We start from the raw sequence: 18741 nt of genomic DNA on the forward strand, positions 1-18741 counted from the left end.
ACACAAACTTGGAATAGAAGGAAGTTAAAGTCACACCAGCTTGAAAAGATTGGGGTCAAGTTTGGACACGATAAGATTATATAACACAGTCAATTAGATTCACTGATAATAAATACATTTTATAACCCTGACCTTTAGACTCGATGACATTAGGATTGTATAGCATTGACCATTAGATTCACAGAAAAGATTGTACAGCACTGACCATGAGATTTACTGAAAAGATTGCGTAACACTGGCCATTAGATTCACTGAAAAGATTGTATAACCCTGACATTAGATTCACTGAAAAGATTGTATAACACTGGCCATTAGATTTACTGAAAAGATTGTATAACACTGACCATTAGATTCACAGAAAAGATAGTATAACACTGACCATTAGATTCACAGAAAAGATAGTATAACACTGACCATTAGATTCACAGAAAAGATTGTTTAACACTGACCATTAGATTCACAGAAAAGATTGTATAACACTGATCATTAGATTCACTAAAAAGATTGTATAACACTGACCATTAGATTTACTGAAAAGATTGTATAACACTGACCATTAGATTTACTGAAAAGATTTATAACACTGGTCATTAGATTTACTGAAAAGATTTATAACACTGGCCATTAGATTTACCGAAAAGATTTATAACACTGGCCATTAGATTTACTGAAAAGATTTATAACACTAGCCATTAGATTTACTGAAAAGATAATTAATACAAGAATAATATAAAAATAAGGAAGATAAAGATAAAATCACAGTATTTTACGGGGCTACGTAGACCTACTTGAGATCTACATATAGAACTCCTATCTATCCAGGGGTGGGAAAGTCTAATACTGTTTCTACTGCGCCTGTCTTAGGTCTTAGTAACTCAATATTTCTGTCATAGTTTTGATGTTTGCGACCAACTACTGCCTAATGTCTAGATCGCAAGGCTAAACTAAGTTAAATACCAACAATGATAAAGAGAAAAAAAAATTAAGACATATTTTTTATATCTTCGATGTCAATATAAATACAACAATATTTCATGAAGTTCAGCCGTTAAGCCAAGAAATTTCAAATGCAAATTCAAATCGAATATGTTTACCGATGTCAAAAAAAAAATGTTTACAGCTATGACGCATGTAAGAATTGACACTGGCCTTCTTGTCTACGAGGAGGAGGAAATTTTTATTCCGCTGACCTCGAGAAGTTTGGAATTCCTTTCTTTCCGGCACTTCTAATAAATTTATCTTCATTTCTCCCGTCGTGGTGGCAAATAATGCAGAAGACATCGCATGGAAGACGCTGCTCCAATATAAATAATTCACATCAGAGAGCAGGGGCCAGTACTTCCTGGATGGCTGATAACATGCTCAATTGTTTAAATACGAAAAAACAAAGTAACAACATTCAAAATCTGAAATATTATAGATGAATCTTTTCTAATTATGAAAACAGGGAATAGTGGATTTCTTCTGGAACTGAAATACATTGTATGATGCTTTTTACTTTCTTGAAGATATAAAAGAGAATAAGAGATAAAAGAAAAGCGATTTGAAGAAATGATGAGGCTATATACACTACTTTTATAATGGTCTATTTTTTATGTGTACGAATGTCTTATAAAAAAAAACTGTTAAGTGAACTAATGTCCTATAGCAACACTGTTTTGTGTACCAATGTCCTATAGCAACACTGTTTTGTGTACCAATGTCCTATAGCAACACTGTTTTGTGTACCAATGTCCTATAGCAACACTGTTTTGTGTACCAATGTTCTATAGCAACCCTGTTTTGTGTACCAATGTTCTATAGAAACCCTGTTTTCTGCAACAATGTCTTATAGCAACACTGTTTTGTGCACCAATGTCCTACAGCAACCCTGTTTCGTGCACCAATGTCCTATAACAGTAGTGCTTTTTGCACCAATGTCTTATCACTTTCAATGTTACACATTTCTGAATAACACTGGGCTTTGTTTTCTTCTCTTCCACAGACCATCATATGAATCTTCCCAATATCTATTTGGACAAAGACTGTTACCGGCCGTGCCATCTCTGGTGGGGAACTGAGGAGTTAGAGAAACGGTACTGCAATAGTTTCCTTCTGCCCAACTCTTCCTGTTCATTGCGCACGGACTGCAAAAGTCCCAATGAGACATTCACCGCCGCCCCTGTCACCGACGAGGCCATCACCACGGGCGCCTCCACCACAACCTCCATCATTCGCAGCGCCAAACCATCCAACAGCAGCCTCCATGGGCAGAATGCCACGTCCGCCGGCAGAAGCTCGGGCGCCTCGGCCACGCCGTGGACCCGCCACCGAACGCACAGCTCTCCCCTCTTAGGGGACGCCCTTCTACGGCTCTTCTTGACATTGTTTTTATCGTTTTCTCATTTCCGGTACCTCATTACAGAGCTGACGTAGTATTCATTCTTCTTCCTAGAGCCATCTCCAACTGCCCCCCTCTCCCCATATATATCCTCTTCATTTCTAAATCATGGCATCGCCCCTGCCTCCATCTCCTCTCTACGCCTATGAATGTTTACCACACACGCACCAAGATTTATTTTTTTTAAAAGGGACAATGACGAAAATTTCAACAGTCGAGTCTGTGACCAGGTGTTCAATATACAGTGTCCCCTGTGAAAGGGCTAAAGCATTGAACCCAGACCCCTTAAGAGTGGGCTGACCTCAATAATCTACCAGTGTTCTTGCCGCAATTTTCTCCTACTTAATAAGCAGGTCATCTTGTAATGTCACCACTGATCAGTTAGTCCATTTTTTTTAAAAATAGTTTCATATATTTATATTTTTATTGTCTATTCTCTTCGGGGCTGAAACCATACCATATAATATTTACTTATTATTAAGTTGCTGACCTGTAGAAATATTTGTTCAATCTATGTACATAATTAGGATGGCCTGTAAAAAAAAAAAAATAGGAGATAATTTAAACCTATAATTTTGTTATACTTTTGATCACATTATGTCCCTTTAAAAATTGAATTTTAAATTCTTGTAACAATTTTTTATTAGAATTAAATCCAAAAATAGTAAAGTATTTGGGTGTATCCGGTGTATAGACTATTGATCAACTTTTATACATTTTTAAAGTCATGTAATAGTTTTAGTGCATCTTTCAGCATTGTACAATCAAATAACAATTTTAATGTAAGAAGAGTGGAAATTAATGTGAATAACTTTACCATGGAACCTTATAGTAGGAATCAGCCAATGAAATTAAGGTACTTTTAAATTTAAGGCTAGTCAAATATTAAACAGGATAATCCTGGATTTTTATTTTTATTTTGGCGCCAAAAGCTCAAAATCTGGCAAACTCTTTTTAAGTTCAAATACCAGTCTTTATGGATTAGAAGGATAGAAAGATTATAAGGGGATTGGTCTAAGTCAATGTTTCCCAAAATTTTTTCCTTAACGGAACACTTAGCACATTCTGAGTAGTTAGCGGAAAACTTTGCTTATTTTTGAGATAGATTAATTCACGTGGTGGCCTACTAGTTAATTATTTCAGTAGTTCGTGGAACCCCCATTAAGGCCTCGAGGAACACTAGGGTTACGAGGAACACAGTTTGGGAAGCACTGGTCCAATTTATCCAATCTAACCTTCTGAATACCCACTCTTCTTAAGAAGGGCAAACAAAGTTCATGGCTAGAATTCCCCTTTTCATACCTTGCGATCCCTGGGGTAGATGTTTCTTTGTCAGTTACTAATTAAAGGTGGGTAGATTTAGGAGCGTCCTATTAATCGCGAAGTTCAAAAATCCATTCTTTAGAGTGATTCGAACCTGTGACTCCTCGGTGTATGCCAAGAGCCTTAGCTTTCAGTCATCGTGTCCCAGAAGCTAAAGACATTGCGGAAAAAACAAAAAGCCCATTAAGGCATTCTGGGCTTTATGATCTGCCATTCTAGATGTCAATTTACATCTGTTTAACAAACAAAAAGCCCATGGTCTCATGGCATTCTGGGCTTTATGACTGCCATTCTATATGTCAATTTACATTTATTTGAATTTTTTTTTTAACAAGGGAAGTTAAATAAATTAATGTAGTGTTTTTTTTTAGTCTAACGAATGACAATAAAGTACCTGGCATCTGTAGATATTGACCTACTTCTTCCTCGTCTCTAGAACTATAAATAAATATCAAGCAAGGCAAATGAATAACAACTAGTCACTTGCATATAGAAGCAAATATTCGTAGTCCGTTTCCCATTGAAACAATATCTTCTTAACAATGGACCTCATTCACCAATCGTAAACAAACAAAATTTAACCACGTGATTCTCTATCTCTTCTATACAAATTACGTTATACACACAGGTTGTCAAGTGACAGTTTTTTTCGCTGTGGCTAAATGTTGTTTGTTTACGACTGGTGAATGAGGTCCATTTGTATTTAAACCGCAAAGGCAGCATTGAAATTCAAATGAATATATCCTACCTTCTACAATGAGCCCTAAAAGAAGAACAGAATATTTATTTAAAAAAAAAATGGTGATTAATTATACAGAGAAGTGGCCTGATGGGGTGGCGAGTGGGGGCAACCGTCCAAGCCCCCTGCGTCCTGGGAGGGGGGGGGGAGCACAATAATGAGAATCTTTTGTCCCCGTCAGCCTATCGTACAATGTTCATGGCCCTGATACGACGCCTCTGTTATATAAATATAAGGCATACAAAATAAGCAAAACATACATTAAAATCTAGCTAGATTTTTTTTCCGGACCATCCTAATATTTGTATACATGTATAAGGTCAGTAGCTTAGCTCCATATTACGTTGTTAAAAAGTCTCTCTTTTCTCCCGAAGCTAAACTCATACTAAACAACATACTGTATATACATCATACATACTGACAAAGTCTGGATCAGCCTGACGTGTTTGTCCCTTCTAGCATAGTAAATACCTGGTATATATAATTGTATACATGCCTCGAAATAGACCTCTGAGTTTACTTACATATAGGAGGTTTGTATAACAGTTGCTATACTATAAACTCTCTGTTGATTATAGTCATTGTATTGTTTCGAACTATTGGTTTCTATTTGGGTTTTTTTTTCGTTTCTAATCTTCCACATTGTACAGCCGGCTGGTTTCTATACATATATTATAATTATTATTATCATTATTATTGTTATTATTGTGATACTTGAAAACTTGCTGGATTTTTTTTATATAATATTATTATTATTATTAATGACTAGATGATTGTGGCAGTATAAGATTGAGGAATGATTGAGAGAATGGGAAAGCTGTTCGAGAGTGTGTCTGTCAAAGTGTTTTTTTTTTAATTATTTTTTTTTTTATTTATTTATTTTTTATTGTGGAAATGTAGGTCGGCTTGTCTTGGTGTCTTCTAGGATTGTTTGATATATCCTTCAAAATGCTGAATACTAAATCCGAGTGTAAAGTCGTTGTTTATGAAATAGTATAGACAAGATGTGACCTGAACATATTACAGACAAATGGTGTATTTTTTTTAATGTGTATAACTATATCATTTAAAAAGAATTTTTTGAAATTGATTTTGTCAGAATAACTAATTAGCTAGTCACCATGTTTCCATTGAATAGGCTGCAAATAAATTGTATTACTAGATCTTGAAATTATTATTTTTTTTCATAATTCACATTTTGTTTTCTTGCTACTATTTTTACTCCACTGAAAAAACATTCAAAGTTTATCTGCATTCATTTGGGAAATAGTCAAATAATACAGATCGTTATAATATCTCTCTACATGAACAGATGTACACCGCCAGGAGATTCAAATATAACACTGAATCCCTAAAACAAGTCACTTCTTCAACTTGGCTGCCAATGTAAATCTGTATTGCCATGCCCCAAACAGTCAGCCAAGATATTTACATACAGTTAGGCATGGTATTAAGTCAAGACAAGATATTTACATACAGTTAGGCCTGTTATTAAATATTTACCTACAGTTGGGCGTGGTATTAAGTCAGCCAAGATATTTACATACAGTTAGGCATGGTATTAAATCAACAAGATATTTACCTACAGTTAGGCGTGATATTAAGTCAGCCAAGATATTTACATACAGTTAGGCATGTTATTAAGTCAACAAGATATTTACATACAGTTAGGCATGGCATTAAGTCAACCAGATATTTACCTACAGTTAGGCATGTTATTAAGTCAAGCAAGATATTTACATAAAATTAGACAAAATACTGCTTATAGTCAGGCTAGATATTGACATAAAGTCTACCGTAATGTTTACCTAAAATCATAAAGTTAGGCACGCTATTATATTATGTCAAACAAGATAAAAATACATAGTTAGACAAGATACTATTTAAAGTCAGGTTAGATATTTACATAAAGTTAATCATAATATTTACCTAAAATCAAGCATTATTTACACATATAGTTAAGCAAGATTTTATTACTAACATGTACATACGATAAATTTTATTTCTATTTTTTATTTAAAAATACCAAATAAAATGAGCACTGCAATAACTACGTTACTCAGATGTCTATACATCCTTTAAGGTACTTAGGGCATTACAATGGTTAGGTGTCTTTGAAAATAACACTTCACGAGACCTACTGTTGTTACAATACTTGTTTACTTCAAAGACATTGCGACTTCCGTTCTCAGTGTGACAAGTGAAATAGCAGGCAATGAATATCAGTCCTTTCATTTCAATCTACATGTCGACTTATCCCTTTGCTGGCGTTACATGCAGGCTATTAATTCTAAAGGTGTGCATGTTTATTCATATATCGTTTATACGTTCCATTAAGATTTAACTAATTATTAAGTACAAATAATTACTAGCACAAAATGATACCTCCTTTTTTATGATAAGCACCTGAATGCACTTGCGATTGTAGTCACTTTTTTAAAACAAAACGAGGCGTGCTGTACATAGTAAAAGGTTTTCTAGGTATTTCTATTTTAGACTACAATGTAATGTACTAGGTCTGTCTTTGTCCACACTTTGAAGTCGCTGGCTTTGGATAAACTGTGATTCTTTTTATTTCCAAAGTCATATACAATCTCTCAATCTCTACTTGGGAAAATAAAACAATTTGTACTGACCGTTTTAAAATTACAAATGTATCATTTTTGTTAACCAAGGGAGATAATCAAAACATTTCGTTTACAGCTACGAAGTTACGGATAATGTCGAAATGCGGTTAAAAAAAATTAATTAAATAATAAATAAAAAACTCAACGATTGAAGAAAAAAAAAGAATTTATTTGGTCACACATATATATTATATCTCATGTATAGACAGACTTATAGATAATGGGGTCTTTAAAACTCAATTTCTTTACTCTCTAACGTTGGGAGTGATTTAATTCATCAATGGTTGCCACGGTTGGCAATGTCAAATCTCCCCTACTTAAGTAACGCTATGAAACAGAGCACTAGATTATTTAATTTAATTAAACAAGACACCGTCTCCATGTTTCTATTATTTATAGTTTTAATAATTATACTCCGTAGGTTAGGAAATGATTTTTTCCAAAGTAAATTTACCCTTTCAGACCATGCGGTCTGATGTTAAGGTCATCTGTTTCTTTGGCCAACGGTTAACGAGAAGGGTGTCATGTGACTAGCACATAGACGAACGCCTTTACTTTCCCCAACTAAAGGCAGGTACCCATGTAGAGTTGGGTGGGCTCAGTCCTCAGGGGCGCCCTAAAGATCCCGATGTTCAAAATCCCTGTCTTTACCGAGATTCGAACCCAGGACCCAGGTTCTGAAGCCAAGCGCTTAATAACCATTCAGCCTTAAAACTGGCGCACCAACAACCAATTAAAGTTTGTATGAAGACAGGGGTGATTAACAAATGTCTAGAACATTCTGAATTGATGATTTAATCCTGCTTTATCTCCCTTAAGCATCATCATCTGTCTCTTGACTATCGTCATAGGGGTACTGGTTAGTTCGCGTAACCAGATCCCTTCACTTTTCCCGGTCAGCAGCTGTTCTTTGCAGGATATCAAGAGAAGGGCCAGTCCATTCTTTTACGTTGTCCAGCTGGCTTTTCTTTGAACGACCCATTCATCGTGCGTAGGCAAACTAGGCAGCCGCCTGGCGCCTTGGAAAGTACGGACAAAGAAATTTTAAAAAATAGAAAAGACGAGAAAAACTTGGATCAGATTTCAAACATAGTAGACCACTAGGACTCTATGTTTACTAGTCTAAGTCTGTCTCTTCTACGGATATTGAATCTCAGTTATTTTTCAATTTAAATATATACGGCCAGGTTTTTTTTTAAATTGCGTAATTTTATTTTGTATCTGTTTCTTTTTTTTATTTTCATTCGGGGCCTCCAAATTCACTTCGCCTAGGCCCCTAATTACCCAAGGCCGGCCATGCTTCACAGTATTGAGGAGTTCCTCCTTTTGACCAGCGAGAGTGCTGACTAAATAGATGTAAAATATCTCAGAAACAAAATACTTGACAGATTAAAATATCAGAGTGCGAACAGAGACGCTGTCATTCGCGATGATTCGGTCATTGTCTACTGTTTGGATCTAATTCATTAGATTACGTATGTGCTACCTAAATATGCTACCTAAATATAAGGAGCATGTGATAGTCTGTCGATGACACTTGAGAGATGTAATGTCTAGATGTCTCTAACATTTGGTGAATAGAGATGATCCGAGGATTAGAAGGCTATACACGGCGATGTTGCTAGTACCGGAAGCCTTAGCTCTGCTTGACGTCAGCGATTTAAACGCCGTTTATTTTTTTTTATAAGGCTTCCCATAGTGCCTTCTTTCTTTAATGACGTCAAGCATAAATAGTTTAATAAGTTTCATTGTATCCTTCTCTCTCTCTCTCTCTCTCTCTCTCTCTCTCTCTCTCATCTCTTTACCTCAAAGAAAATAAGGTTATATTCTATCTGTTTTTACTATTTCTCTCTCTCTCTCTCTCACTCCCTGACTCTCTCTCTCTCTCTCTCGCTCTTTTTTCTCTTGCCATCTCTTTTCCTCAGAAAAAAATCCCTCTCTCTCTCTCTTTTTCACTCTCTTACTTTCAAAATTTCTGATTTATTAACATCTCTATTTCGTAAAATTACAGTAGGCCCTACTATTAATGATTAAAACATTGAATGTATAAAAAAAAAAGTTTAGGCCTAGTAAAAAAAATATATATATATTAAAACCTGGATATTAGTATTAGTAAAGATACCCGTATATTTAAAGAATGCTTGGGAAATATGGCTTTTAAAGAGCTCAATAAATATAAAGACACACGGGCCTCCTAAGTAGGCTTACAAAATAAAAATACACCCGGATCTCTTGATAGACCTTTTAGAGGCCGTTCTCTCCAATGTAGTCTAACCGAAATGTAGACTTTATTAAAAGAACGTGACTTAATCTCAATAGTTCAATCATATTCCAGGACTTTCGGAGTAATAGATTTTAAAGATATGAACGGGTGGGGGTCGCCGCATAGTTGGGAATTTTTAAAAAGGGCCCTAGAATTTAAAAGATTGAGAACAGCTGGTGTAGTTTTTTTTTTTTTTTTTTTTTTACGAATTCTCCATAAGATTGATCTTGGGTGCAGCAATAAAACATTTATTTTCAACAATGAACAAACCTTACTAGAATCAGGTTCGAAGCTAACAAAATAAAGTAATGCCAAGCAAATTTCTGCTCATAACTGACGAACTGTACACTGTTAAAAGATAACCACATTAACACATTTTAGGGAGAACACTAAAGTTATCTGCCTTTGTTCTTTTGTACATGATTATGTTATTTGTATCTTGTCACTGTGTCAACAGGCACGACAACAAAAAATATAATAAAATAAAACAAAAACACAGGACTTCATAGATCTGCAGTCGACGCACTGAAGCATATAATATATTTATGTTAATGTATGCAATCTACCGAGTCTTCTTCTGTTTAAGATTGAGCTTCTGTAACTCTTTAAGGGAATCACACATCTGTGACAGCTGCAATCAGACTACGTAGTATGCATCTTTTCAACTGACTTTCTATTACGGGTAGCCACGTGTTATGACAATATGTACTGAGAAAACTCAATGATCAATATTCGCAAGGCAGCTTATAACTCTGAAAAAAACAACAACATATTTTTCTCTACATATTAAGGTATTCATAAGAGCTAATATTGAATTCTCCCACACCCATGTTTTAAAAGCTATTCGGAAGCTTATTTTTTTTTTGTTTATGTTCCTTTAAAAACAAAACAAAGGAAACAAATGTGTTTTTCTTATATATAAGTATCTTGATATAAAGGAAGAACGATCCGTTAGAGTAGAATGTTCAACTGATATACGTTTTAGAGAGTCAAGCTGTGCAATCTTTATGTTGATGATGAACTTGTTCATGCAATTATTCTGGTTTATGTTCATGCAGCAAATAAAAGACAAAAAAAAAAAACTTTTTCAGTTGAAATATTGTTTCGTGATAATAGACATTGGACAATTCTAATTTTGTACGTTTTTTTTTTTTTTTTTTGGTTTCCATCTCGGGTACCCATTAAACTCCATTCTTGTTTCTAATGTCTGGTTAATGTTTCCGGTTTCTTCCAGATGTTCTGCAAAAATGAACACTCCCCACTCACATATTTTTTTTTTATTCCAATAACAAATATGCTAGGAAAATAGTACATTTACCAATGTGATTAAATAATATCATTTTAAGATGTAAATGAGGTATGTTGTCATTGTGATGCTATTTGTAATAACGAGGACCCCCCCACCCCCCCCCGCAAAAAAACAAAGAAGAGACTTTGCAATATGCAGAGCTTTTGAGTTTGTCATATTAAAAACAGTATAGGTTTTTTTTTTTTTGCAAGAATATCAGTGAACTACGGATGAAGTTTCGGTAATGTTAAATTTAAGTTTTAATATAGTCATTTTCTTAAGAAATTTTTAAAACTATGTTGATTTCTCTTGTTAATTTAAAGCATTGTTAAATTTCTAATTTAGATTGTGATTCAAAGTTATAAGAGTGTTAATGCAGTAATCATTTTTTTGGTGCTAGAAATATTATTGTGGTTGTTTAAATGTTTAAATGTATAAATAACTTCCAATGGTTGTCCATTCCCAGAGAAACATTTATGTTTTGTAGTCATTCGTAACTTTTTTTTTTAGTCATGGAATTTTTCATCTTTAAGTGATTTTGGAGTTTTGATGTCGATTTTCAAAAAATCTTCTATTGGAACGGTGAAACATAACAAATCGGATTCCTGATAGTCTTTAGTCTATAGACTCAAAAAATTGAAAAAAAGATGCAAAATAGCAATGATTGTAGATGAAGATTTGGGCTATTAAAATGATGTTCGAAATGAGCCGTTTCAGACTTGAAAAAACCACAGGCTTTGGGGCCCTTTTTTGAGGCCCATTACATTTCCTGATACTACATATATGTCCTAAATATTTCTTGGGGGTCCTATAGCTTAAGTTGTCTGTAGATAAATCCGGCCCTGGAAATGACATAAGCAATGAGTACTAAGCATATATGGTGTTAGTTATGTTTTGCTAATGATGTTTATATGATCATTTAGACATATTTATATACTAGGCAAACTTGTGTGTCACGTATGGATGATATATGAATAAATAGCCTTAATGATAGAATCCAAATGGTGACTTGTAAATAAACCGACGTCAGTCAGTGTGTATTTGTTTTGTGATATTTATTTTTTACAATGATTCTGTTGTTGTTGTTTTTTTTTTATTTAGCTCTGCTAACATATTCTAGTCTGCTAATGTAACAAATGAATACAGTTCTCTCAATCGCCCCCTCCCCCGACTGCTACAGAAGTGTGTTCAAAATGTTCAAGCTCATGTTTAGATATAAACAAAACAAAAGCAAGGCAGAACTGTGATGCTGTTCATGTCTACACCTCCAATGGATTGGTTTCAGCTAGACGCATTATTATAAAAATAAAACTAAATTAATGGGAAAAAAAAAAGAAATCTTGTTTTTATTTTGACTTTGTTTGTTTCTTTGTGTGTTTGGCTTCTCCACATATATGTGGATATGAATAGACGGGATCTCAAGCAGTAGACATAGGGGCCGACTACTGAAAAAAACGTAGAGCAGAACAGAACTTTGTGGAGAGAGTTGCGACTAAGAAAGAAAGACAATGACCTGAGCTCTTAAAGAAAAAAAAAACGAAAAAATGGCTGCTTACTCTTATTATAATTGTTGACCTCCTTCAGTCGTAGGGCGACTATTGTTTATCTCATAGAACAAGCAAGATGAAAGCCTGGGCTTTGTTTATAGTCGGAACGATGTCGCCCACACAGCAGTTCCACCTTCTCCACGCAGCTGATGTGACCAAAGGAACGAAATATCCGAGACAGTTTGGGATCATTAGCGCTGCAGGGTCTGCCAGGCTTCATCACTGTGTGCCACAGTCTGCCTTAGGGTCACCCTCTCCTGATTTTTCCTCAGGGTTGTCTCCCGAAGCCTTTCTCGTGTTTGGGTATAGCCGTGCTGGTTTGGATTCAGAGTTTTCCTTCTCCTAGATGGGTAGCCAACCAAGACTAACGAGCCCCTCCTTCTCCTAGATGGGTAGCCAACCAAGACTAACGAGCCCCTCCTTCTCCTAGATGGGTAGCCAACCAAGACTAACGAGCCCCTCCTTCTCCTAGATGGGTAGCCAACCAAGACTAACGAGCCCCTCCTTCTCCTAGATGGGTAGCCAACCAAGACTAACGAACCCCTCCTTCTCCTAGATGGGTAGCCAACCAAGACTAACGAACCCCTCCTTCTCCTAGATGGGTAGCCAACCAAGACTAACGAGCCCCTCCTTCTCCTAGATGGGTAGCCAACCAAGACTAACGAGCCCCTCCTTCTCCTAGATGGATAGCCAACCAAGACTAACGAGCCCCTCCTTCTCCTAGATGGGTAGCCAACCAAGACTAACGAGCCCCTCCTTCTCCTAGATGGATAGCCAACCAAGACTAACGAGCCCCTCCTGCCCAAAGCTTACTTGTTTAGGCGCCAGTTGCTCGCCTTTGCCCTTTCTCCTGTCAATGGTAACCGTTCCGTCGGGCTCAATATCTGAACCACACGTGAAGGCCAGAGTTTGGTTGTCAGAGGCTATATGAGAAGTGCCATTGGAAGCATTTTATAGGTATTGATGGGCTTAAACCATTACCACTTCCGGCGATAACAACCTGTTTACTCTACCACCAAAGGAAATACCCCCCCCCCCTTTCACCTGCTTTACATGTGGACGTGAATGTTTCACTTCGCAAAAAAAAAACATTCCTGTTGATGTCTTTCTCTTGACAGTAAGGGGTCTGGGGGGAGCGCTGTAAGCGATCGTCCCTACCGCCCCCCCCCCTCCCTGTATCCGTCAGTGCACTAAAGAAGAAGGAGCACTTGCATGAATTTGTACTAATTTGTTCTAGCGTATGAAATAAGATATGTGCCTATAACATTTTTTCTCTCTGAGTATTTCCTTAGGTTTTGTTTTTCTATTTGTAAATTATGATTCAGTGTTTTATAGCTACTTTACTTATTGTTCTTCTGTCCTAAAGTGTCTCTAAGTTAAGTTATTTTACTAATGGTGTTACTCTAATCAAATTTGACTATTCGTTCAATCTCACTGCTCTATTTTGTATTTGTTCTATTTTCTATATTTTTTCTTAAGTTGCGGGATCCCAAAAAAGAGGATGCATATTCTAATGTTGGCCTAACTAAAAGGTTAAATAGCATTTTAGTTGTATGTTCTTATTTTATTTATAAACATTTCTTTTAGTGCCTATTGTTTTGTTTAATTTTTAAATAATTCCATCAATATGAAGATTCCATATTGATTTTTTCATTTATTATTGCACCTAGACATCTTGATTTTTTAGTTCTTTGTAACAGGTTTACCATGAATAAAATAAGTAGGGTTTTTTTTTTGTTTGTTTTTTTGTTACTCTTAATAGTGGGCATTTTTTTCTGGGTGGAAGACACACTCCAATTTGATTCCAATTTCTGTAATTCTTCTAAGTCTCTTTGTAAAATGTCAGTATATTGTGTTTTTTTTTATTGTTCTATATATTATGCAATCGTCTGCAAATAATCTGACTTTTGTTCCTGAACCAATGCAATTTTTTAGGTCATTAGAGACCGAAGTAGAATAAAGGTAACTTATTCTATATTTAGACCTAATCTTCAACATGAAGCAATATTTAAAACTGTCCAACTATCGCTACATTCACAAAGCTGTCATTTCGCAAAAGCTTCTTATTAGACTTCCACACTCCAAAATAAAAATTTGAGTATTAAATACTAAAGCCGATATAAATTTCAAAACAGCTACTTGCATCTAATCTCTAATCTAAAATAGACAAGCAGCTCTAGCGGGAAAGGGGTTCATTCGAGACCAATCATTGCGCTAGGGCCCCTGATTAAGATGGTGCCATTGAAAGATAGTTATTTTTACAAAGCGTCTGACTGGTAAAAAGTTTGTACACGTTATTTCTCCCACAACCATCTCGGATCAAGATGAACTTATGCAATATTATTATTTTTTACTTGACAACAAAAAAAAAGGATCAATTTTTTAAAATAACCAGTTTGTTAAATTGTTATCGGTAATTAGTTATTTTGTTTTAATATCGAACAAGGGCAAAGTGGTTAGTGTGTTGGCTTGAGGAGGCTTAAGCCATAGAGTTCGAATTCAGGTGTTTCAACTTTTTTTTTTATAAATGTATTTAAAAAGCGATCACGGTAACATTCATACAGATACCCCCCTACTTTCTTCCCCCACCCCTTTACCAACTGGTCCAGACAAGTGATAGGATCACTGCGTATTGAGAAAGCTAAAAGCATGAAATTGGGTTAAACAAAAACAATTGGTAAAAATATTTTGTTATCTTTGTTGTTGTTTTTTGTTGTTGTTGTCATTTTTGTATTACTTTTTTTTTATTCAAACTTTGTAAATAAGAAGTCAACTAATTTATATGTAAACGCCAAAAACATTGTGTCAAATTAAACAGCTATGTCTGCATGAACTTGGCTACGACTTCAAACGAACAGAGCTAAAGGAACCAAAAGAACTGTGCAGGTTAATTGAAGACAGCATTAAGGAAGGGCTTGAACAGATAGGAGAGGACAGAGCCAGGTCTGAGGACAGAGCCAGGACTTAATGTAAAAGGACGAGAAGAACAGCTTAAGGGAAAAGACAGACGCCATTGATTTTTGCATTATCCTTAATATTCACTAACGTCTTAGACGGAGGCAGTCATTCTCCCTCTCTTTCTCTCTGACTCCCTCTCTCTCTCTCCCGTTCTCTCTGTCTTCCTCCCTCTTTTTCTCTCCATTTCCCTCCCTCCCTCTTGCCTCTTAAACTATCTCAATGTTTATATGATTTTCTTTCTCGCCTTTCGTCTAGCATTTTTAAGGCATTTTTTTTCTATCTTCCTCACTCCTCCACTCTACCTCTCTCTCTTTTTTTTTTTTTACTTTTCCTCTTTCCTCCTTAGTGGGTAGCTAGGGTGGGGGAAGGGTTCCAATCCCACCCAAATGAGTGTCCGAAATGTGTTTTTATATTAAATATTACGCCATTATCTCATGTGACCATGTCGAATGACAAAATGCGGAACCCCTAGGGCAGCCTAATCACTAGCTACGCCACTGTTTCCCATATTTCTTTCTTTCTTTCTCCATCATTTCTCTCATGATCGCTTATCTCATATTTCTTTCTTTCTTTCTCCATCATTTCTCTCATGATCGCTTATCTGATATTTCAATGGCCAGCACAACGACCAACCGCCTTTACTTTTCCCCAACTAATGGCAGGTACCCATTAAAGCTGGGTGGATTCGGATGCGCCCTAAAATACCGAAATTGAAAACTCCCAGTATTCACCAGGATTTGAACCAGGAATCCTTGATTTACCACTCAGCTACCGCGCCTCCAGGCAGGCTGTGGGTTTTTTTTAATTCGGGATTTTTCCGATGTCCCTGATTCTCTGACTCCCAACTCTAATAGGTACCCGGTACCTGGCAAGTAAGGAGAAGTAAAGGCGGTTGGTCGTTGTGCTGGCCACATGACACCCTCGTTAATCGCCAGTCATTGAAATAATGACCTTTACATCTTCTGACTCATAGATCGCAAGGTCTGAAATGGACCTTTACATCTTCTGACTCATAGATCGCAAGGTCTGAAATGGACCTTTACATCTTCTGACTCATAGATCGCAAGGTCTGAAATGGACCTTTACATCTTCTGACTCATAGACCGCAAGGTCTGAAATGGACCTTTACATCTTCTGACTCATAGACCGCAAGGTCTGAAATGGACCTTTACATCTTCTGACTCATAGATCGCAAGGTCTGAAATGGACCTTTACATCTTCTGACTCATAGATCGCAAGGTCTGAAATGGACCTTTACATCTTCTGACTCATAGACCGCAAGGTCTGAAATGGACCTTTACATCTTCTGACTCATAGACCGCAAGGTCTGAAATGGACCTTTACATCTTCTGACTCATAGATCGCAAGGTCTGAAATGGACCTTTACATCTTCTGACTCATAGACCGCAAGGTCTGAAATGGACCTTTACATCTTCTGACTCATAGACCGCAAGGTGGCTCGGCTACTTTACCTTTTTTTTTTCTTAGGATTGTGTGATGGGGGTGACTCCAATAGGTCTGCTGCCCCGTGCGCCTGGCACCCTTGCTACGCCACTGCACGGATAGAGTCTTCTGCTTTCAGACAATTTCTGACAAAAAAATGGTGAATGCACCACTTCGTAGTATTGGGCCTGTGTGACATATTAATATTATCAACTAATATAATGAACGCCATATCTTGGCATGGACTTGTGACAAAGTATTACGAGTCCGACTTGGCGTCCCTGGCGATCTGAGCCTAAGTCAATACAATCAATCCAGTTTATTAACTTAGAATAAATAACGGCTGGGGCCATGTGCATTCATCAAGGGCCAGTAACAAAGGGTAGACAATCTGACACTCACATCTTTGACCAAGCCGGAACTGAGATTTGTCTTTCCCTGGCCTATTTTCTTACGTGGGTTTCACACCGGGGGGGGGGCGTGAGGAGGATAAAATCAATTGCTGTGGGTGTTGTTTTAAAACGAACCCCGAAAGGCGAAATGCAGCTATAGTTTTGTGCAGTGCGCCTTTCCGTCTGTCACGTTAACTCCTCGAAACCTTAAAGTGCTTTTGAACGTCCTATTTCGTTATGGAGTGCAGTGTGCTATATTAGCATGACCTTTACCTCGAGATTATGGTTCAATGAGCAGAAGTGTAGTGTAGATTTTCTCGATAAAACTAAACAATGTCAAGGACGTTAAATGGAACTTTAAAAATTGCCAACTCAATCAAAGTTACAATATGAGAGTTAAAATTTTGATTCTGCAGTGCTAAAATGACATTACCCTTGACAGACCCGTGTAGCTTTAAAAATAAACTATGTCTTATCAACACTACCTTTAGTTTGAACACCGGATACACCAACAAGCTGGCTATTTTTAGTTTGTTTTCTCGCCATGTATGAAAATCTCTATACACCTAACCATTCACTATCATTTTTTTTATTACAATATATATTAAAAGCGAAAAATACCACTGACTTACTGATTTTTCAAGAGATCTCATTTAACTATCCTACGGATTCGAATGAAGTTTCGTAGGTCCTACACAGGTTCCCTTAACCTCCTTGGCATTCACTACGAACCGGTTTTGGCAGATTCGCAACCTGACCACCGATATATATCCACTGTCAAATTTCTGGGAAAAAATCGTTTTCGAGATTCTTTGCAACCCTTTGCCCAGGTTCCACTTCCATCGTGTGACTTGAATTGACGTATTGTGACAAATTTTTCAAATAAAACAACTTTTCTGATAATAAAAGCAATCCCTATGTAAGCAGGAGGGAGCGAGATCCCACCTCTCGACACACCAGCTTTCTGTGGGCAGGTAGTCAGGCACTAGGTCAGGTCAGGGATGGTACTGGGACCTCTCTCTTCTGCTCAACAGATTTATTTACAGAAAGACAGTAGGCAGATGGTGGCGCTACTGGGTGGGTTCAATCTGTGCACCTCGATCTGTGACCAAGGGGCTAGCAGGGCCGGTCTTAGGCCACTGCAACCTATGCGGCCACAGTGGGCCCCGCACTTTCATAGGCCCCGCGCGAATTCTAGGTGTAAATTATTAAAATAAACCAATTTAACTTAATATTAAACGGTTTCTGGAATTCTCCCGAAATTGTAAAATATACGAAAAAGTCATGAAAATCCCATGAAATTATTAAAATCTTCTAAAAACGGATGAAAATCTCCTTAAAAATAGACAAAATTGTCATTTCTGGGTGTCATTCAATATGGAAAACGCATAGACATAAATAAATATAGACTGGCCGAAGGAAGTAACTTCATGTAACTTGAAAACATGTATATCTATTGTATTCTGATTTCCGAATTATGAAAAATTGCATGATCTTCATTCTTAGAGATTAAACAAAACTACACTGCCTCCTTATTTACAATATATAGATTATGGCTGAAATAGATATGAATACTTAACTTTTATACTGCTCATAAATGCTGTATAATAAAGTACACAGAATTGCAAGTCACAAATTTTCGTTTCATAAAACTTTTTAATCGGCCAGTCTATATTTATTTATGTCTATGGGAAAACGCCAATCCAACTAGCAAAAAAAAAAAAAAAAAACAGCATTGTCAGCTTTCATTTAATAAAAATGTAATAATAAGTTCCAATTCT

The 18741-nt window shown here is 36.5% G+C and overlaps 1 protein-coding gene across 1 annotated transcript in view; it reads left to right on the plus strand.

Moving 5' to 3' along the window:
• The window catches only part of LOC106069544 (uncharacterized), a 104066-nt gene extending 92216 nt beyond the window's left edge, over positions 1-11850 (plus strand). Inside the window, exon 3 of the mRNA XM_056012304.1 lies at positions 1985-11850. Coding sequence (XP_055868279.1) covers positions 1985-2415 — 431 coding nt within the window. The 3' untranslated portion in view covers positions 2416-11850. The remainder of the gene's footprint in view (positions 1-1984) is intronic.
• Positions 11851-18741: the final 6891 nt, after the last annotated feature.

The sequence above is a fragment of the Biomphalaria glabrata genome, chromosome 15 (genome assembly GCF_947242115.1).
Source record: "Biomphalaria glabrata chromosome 15, xgBioGlab47.1, whole genome shotgun sequence".
NCBI classification, from domain to species: domain Eukaryota; kingdom Metazoa; phylum Mollusca; class Gastropoda; family Planorbidae; genus Biomphalaria; species Biomphalaria glabrata.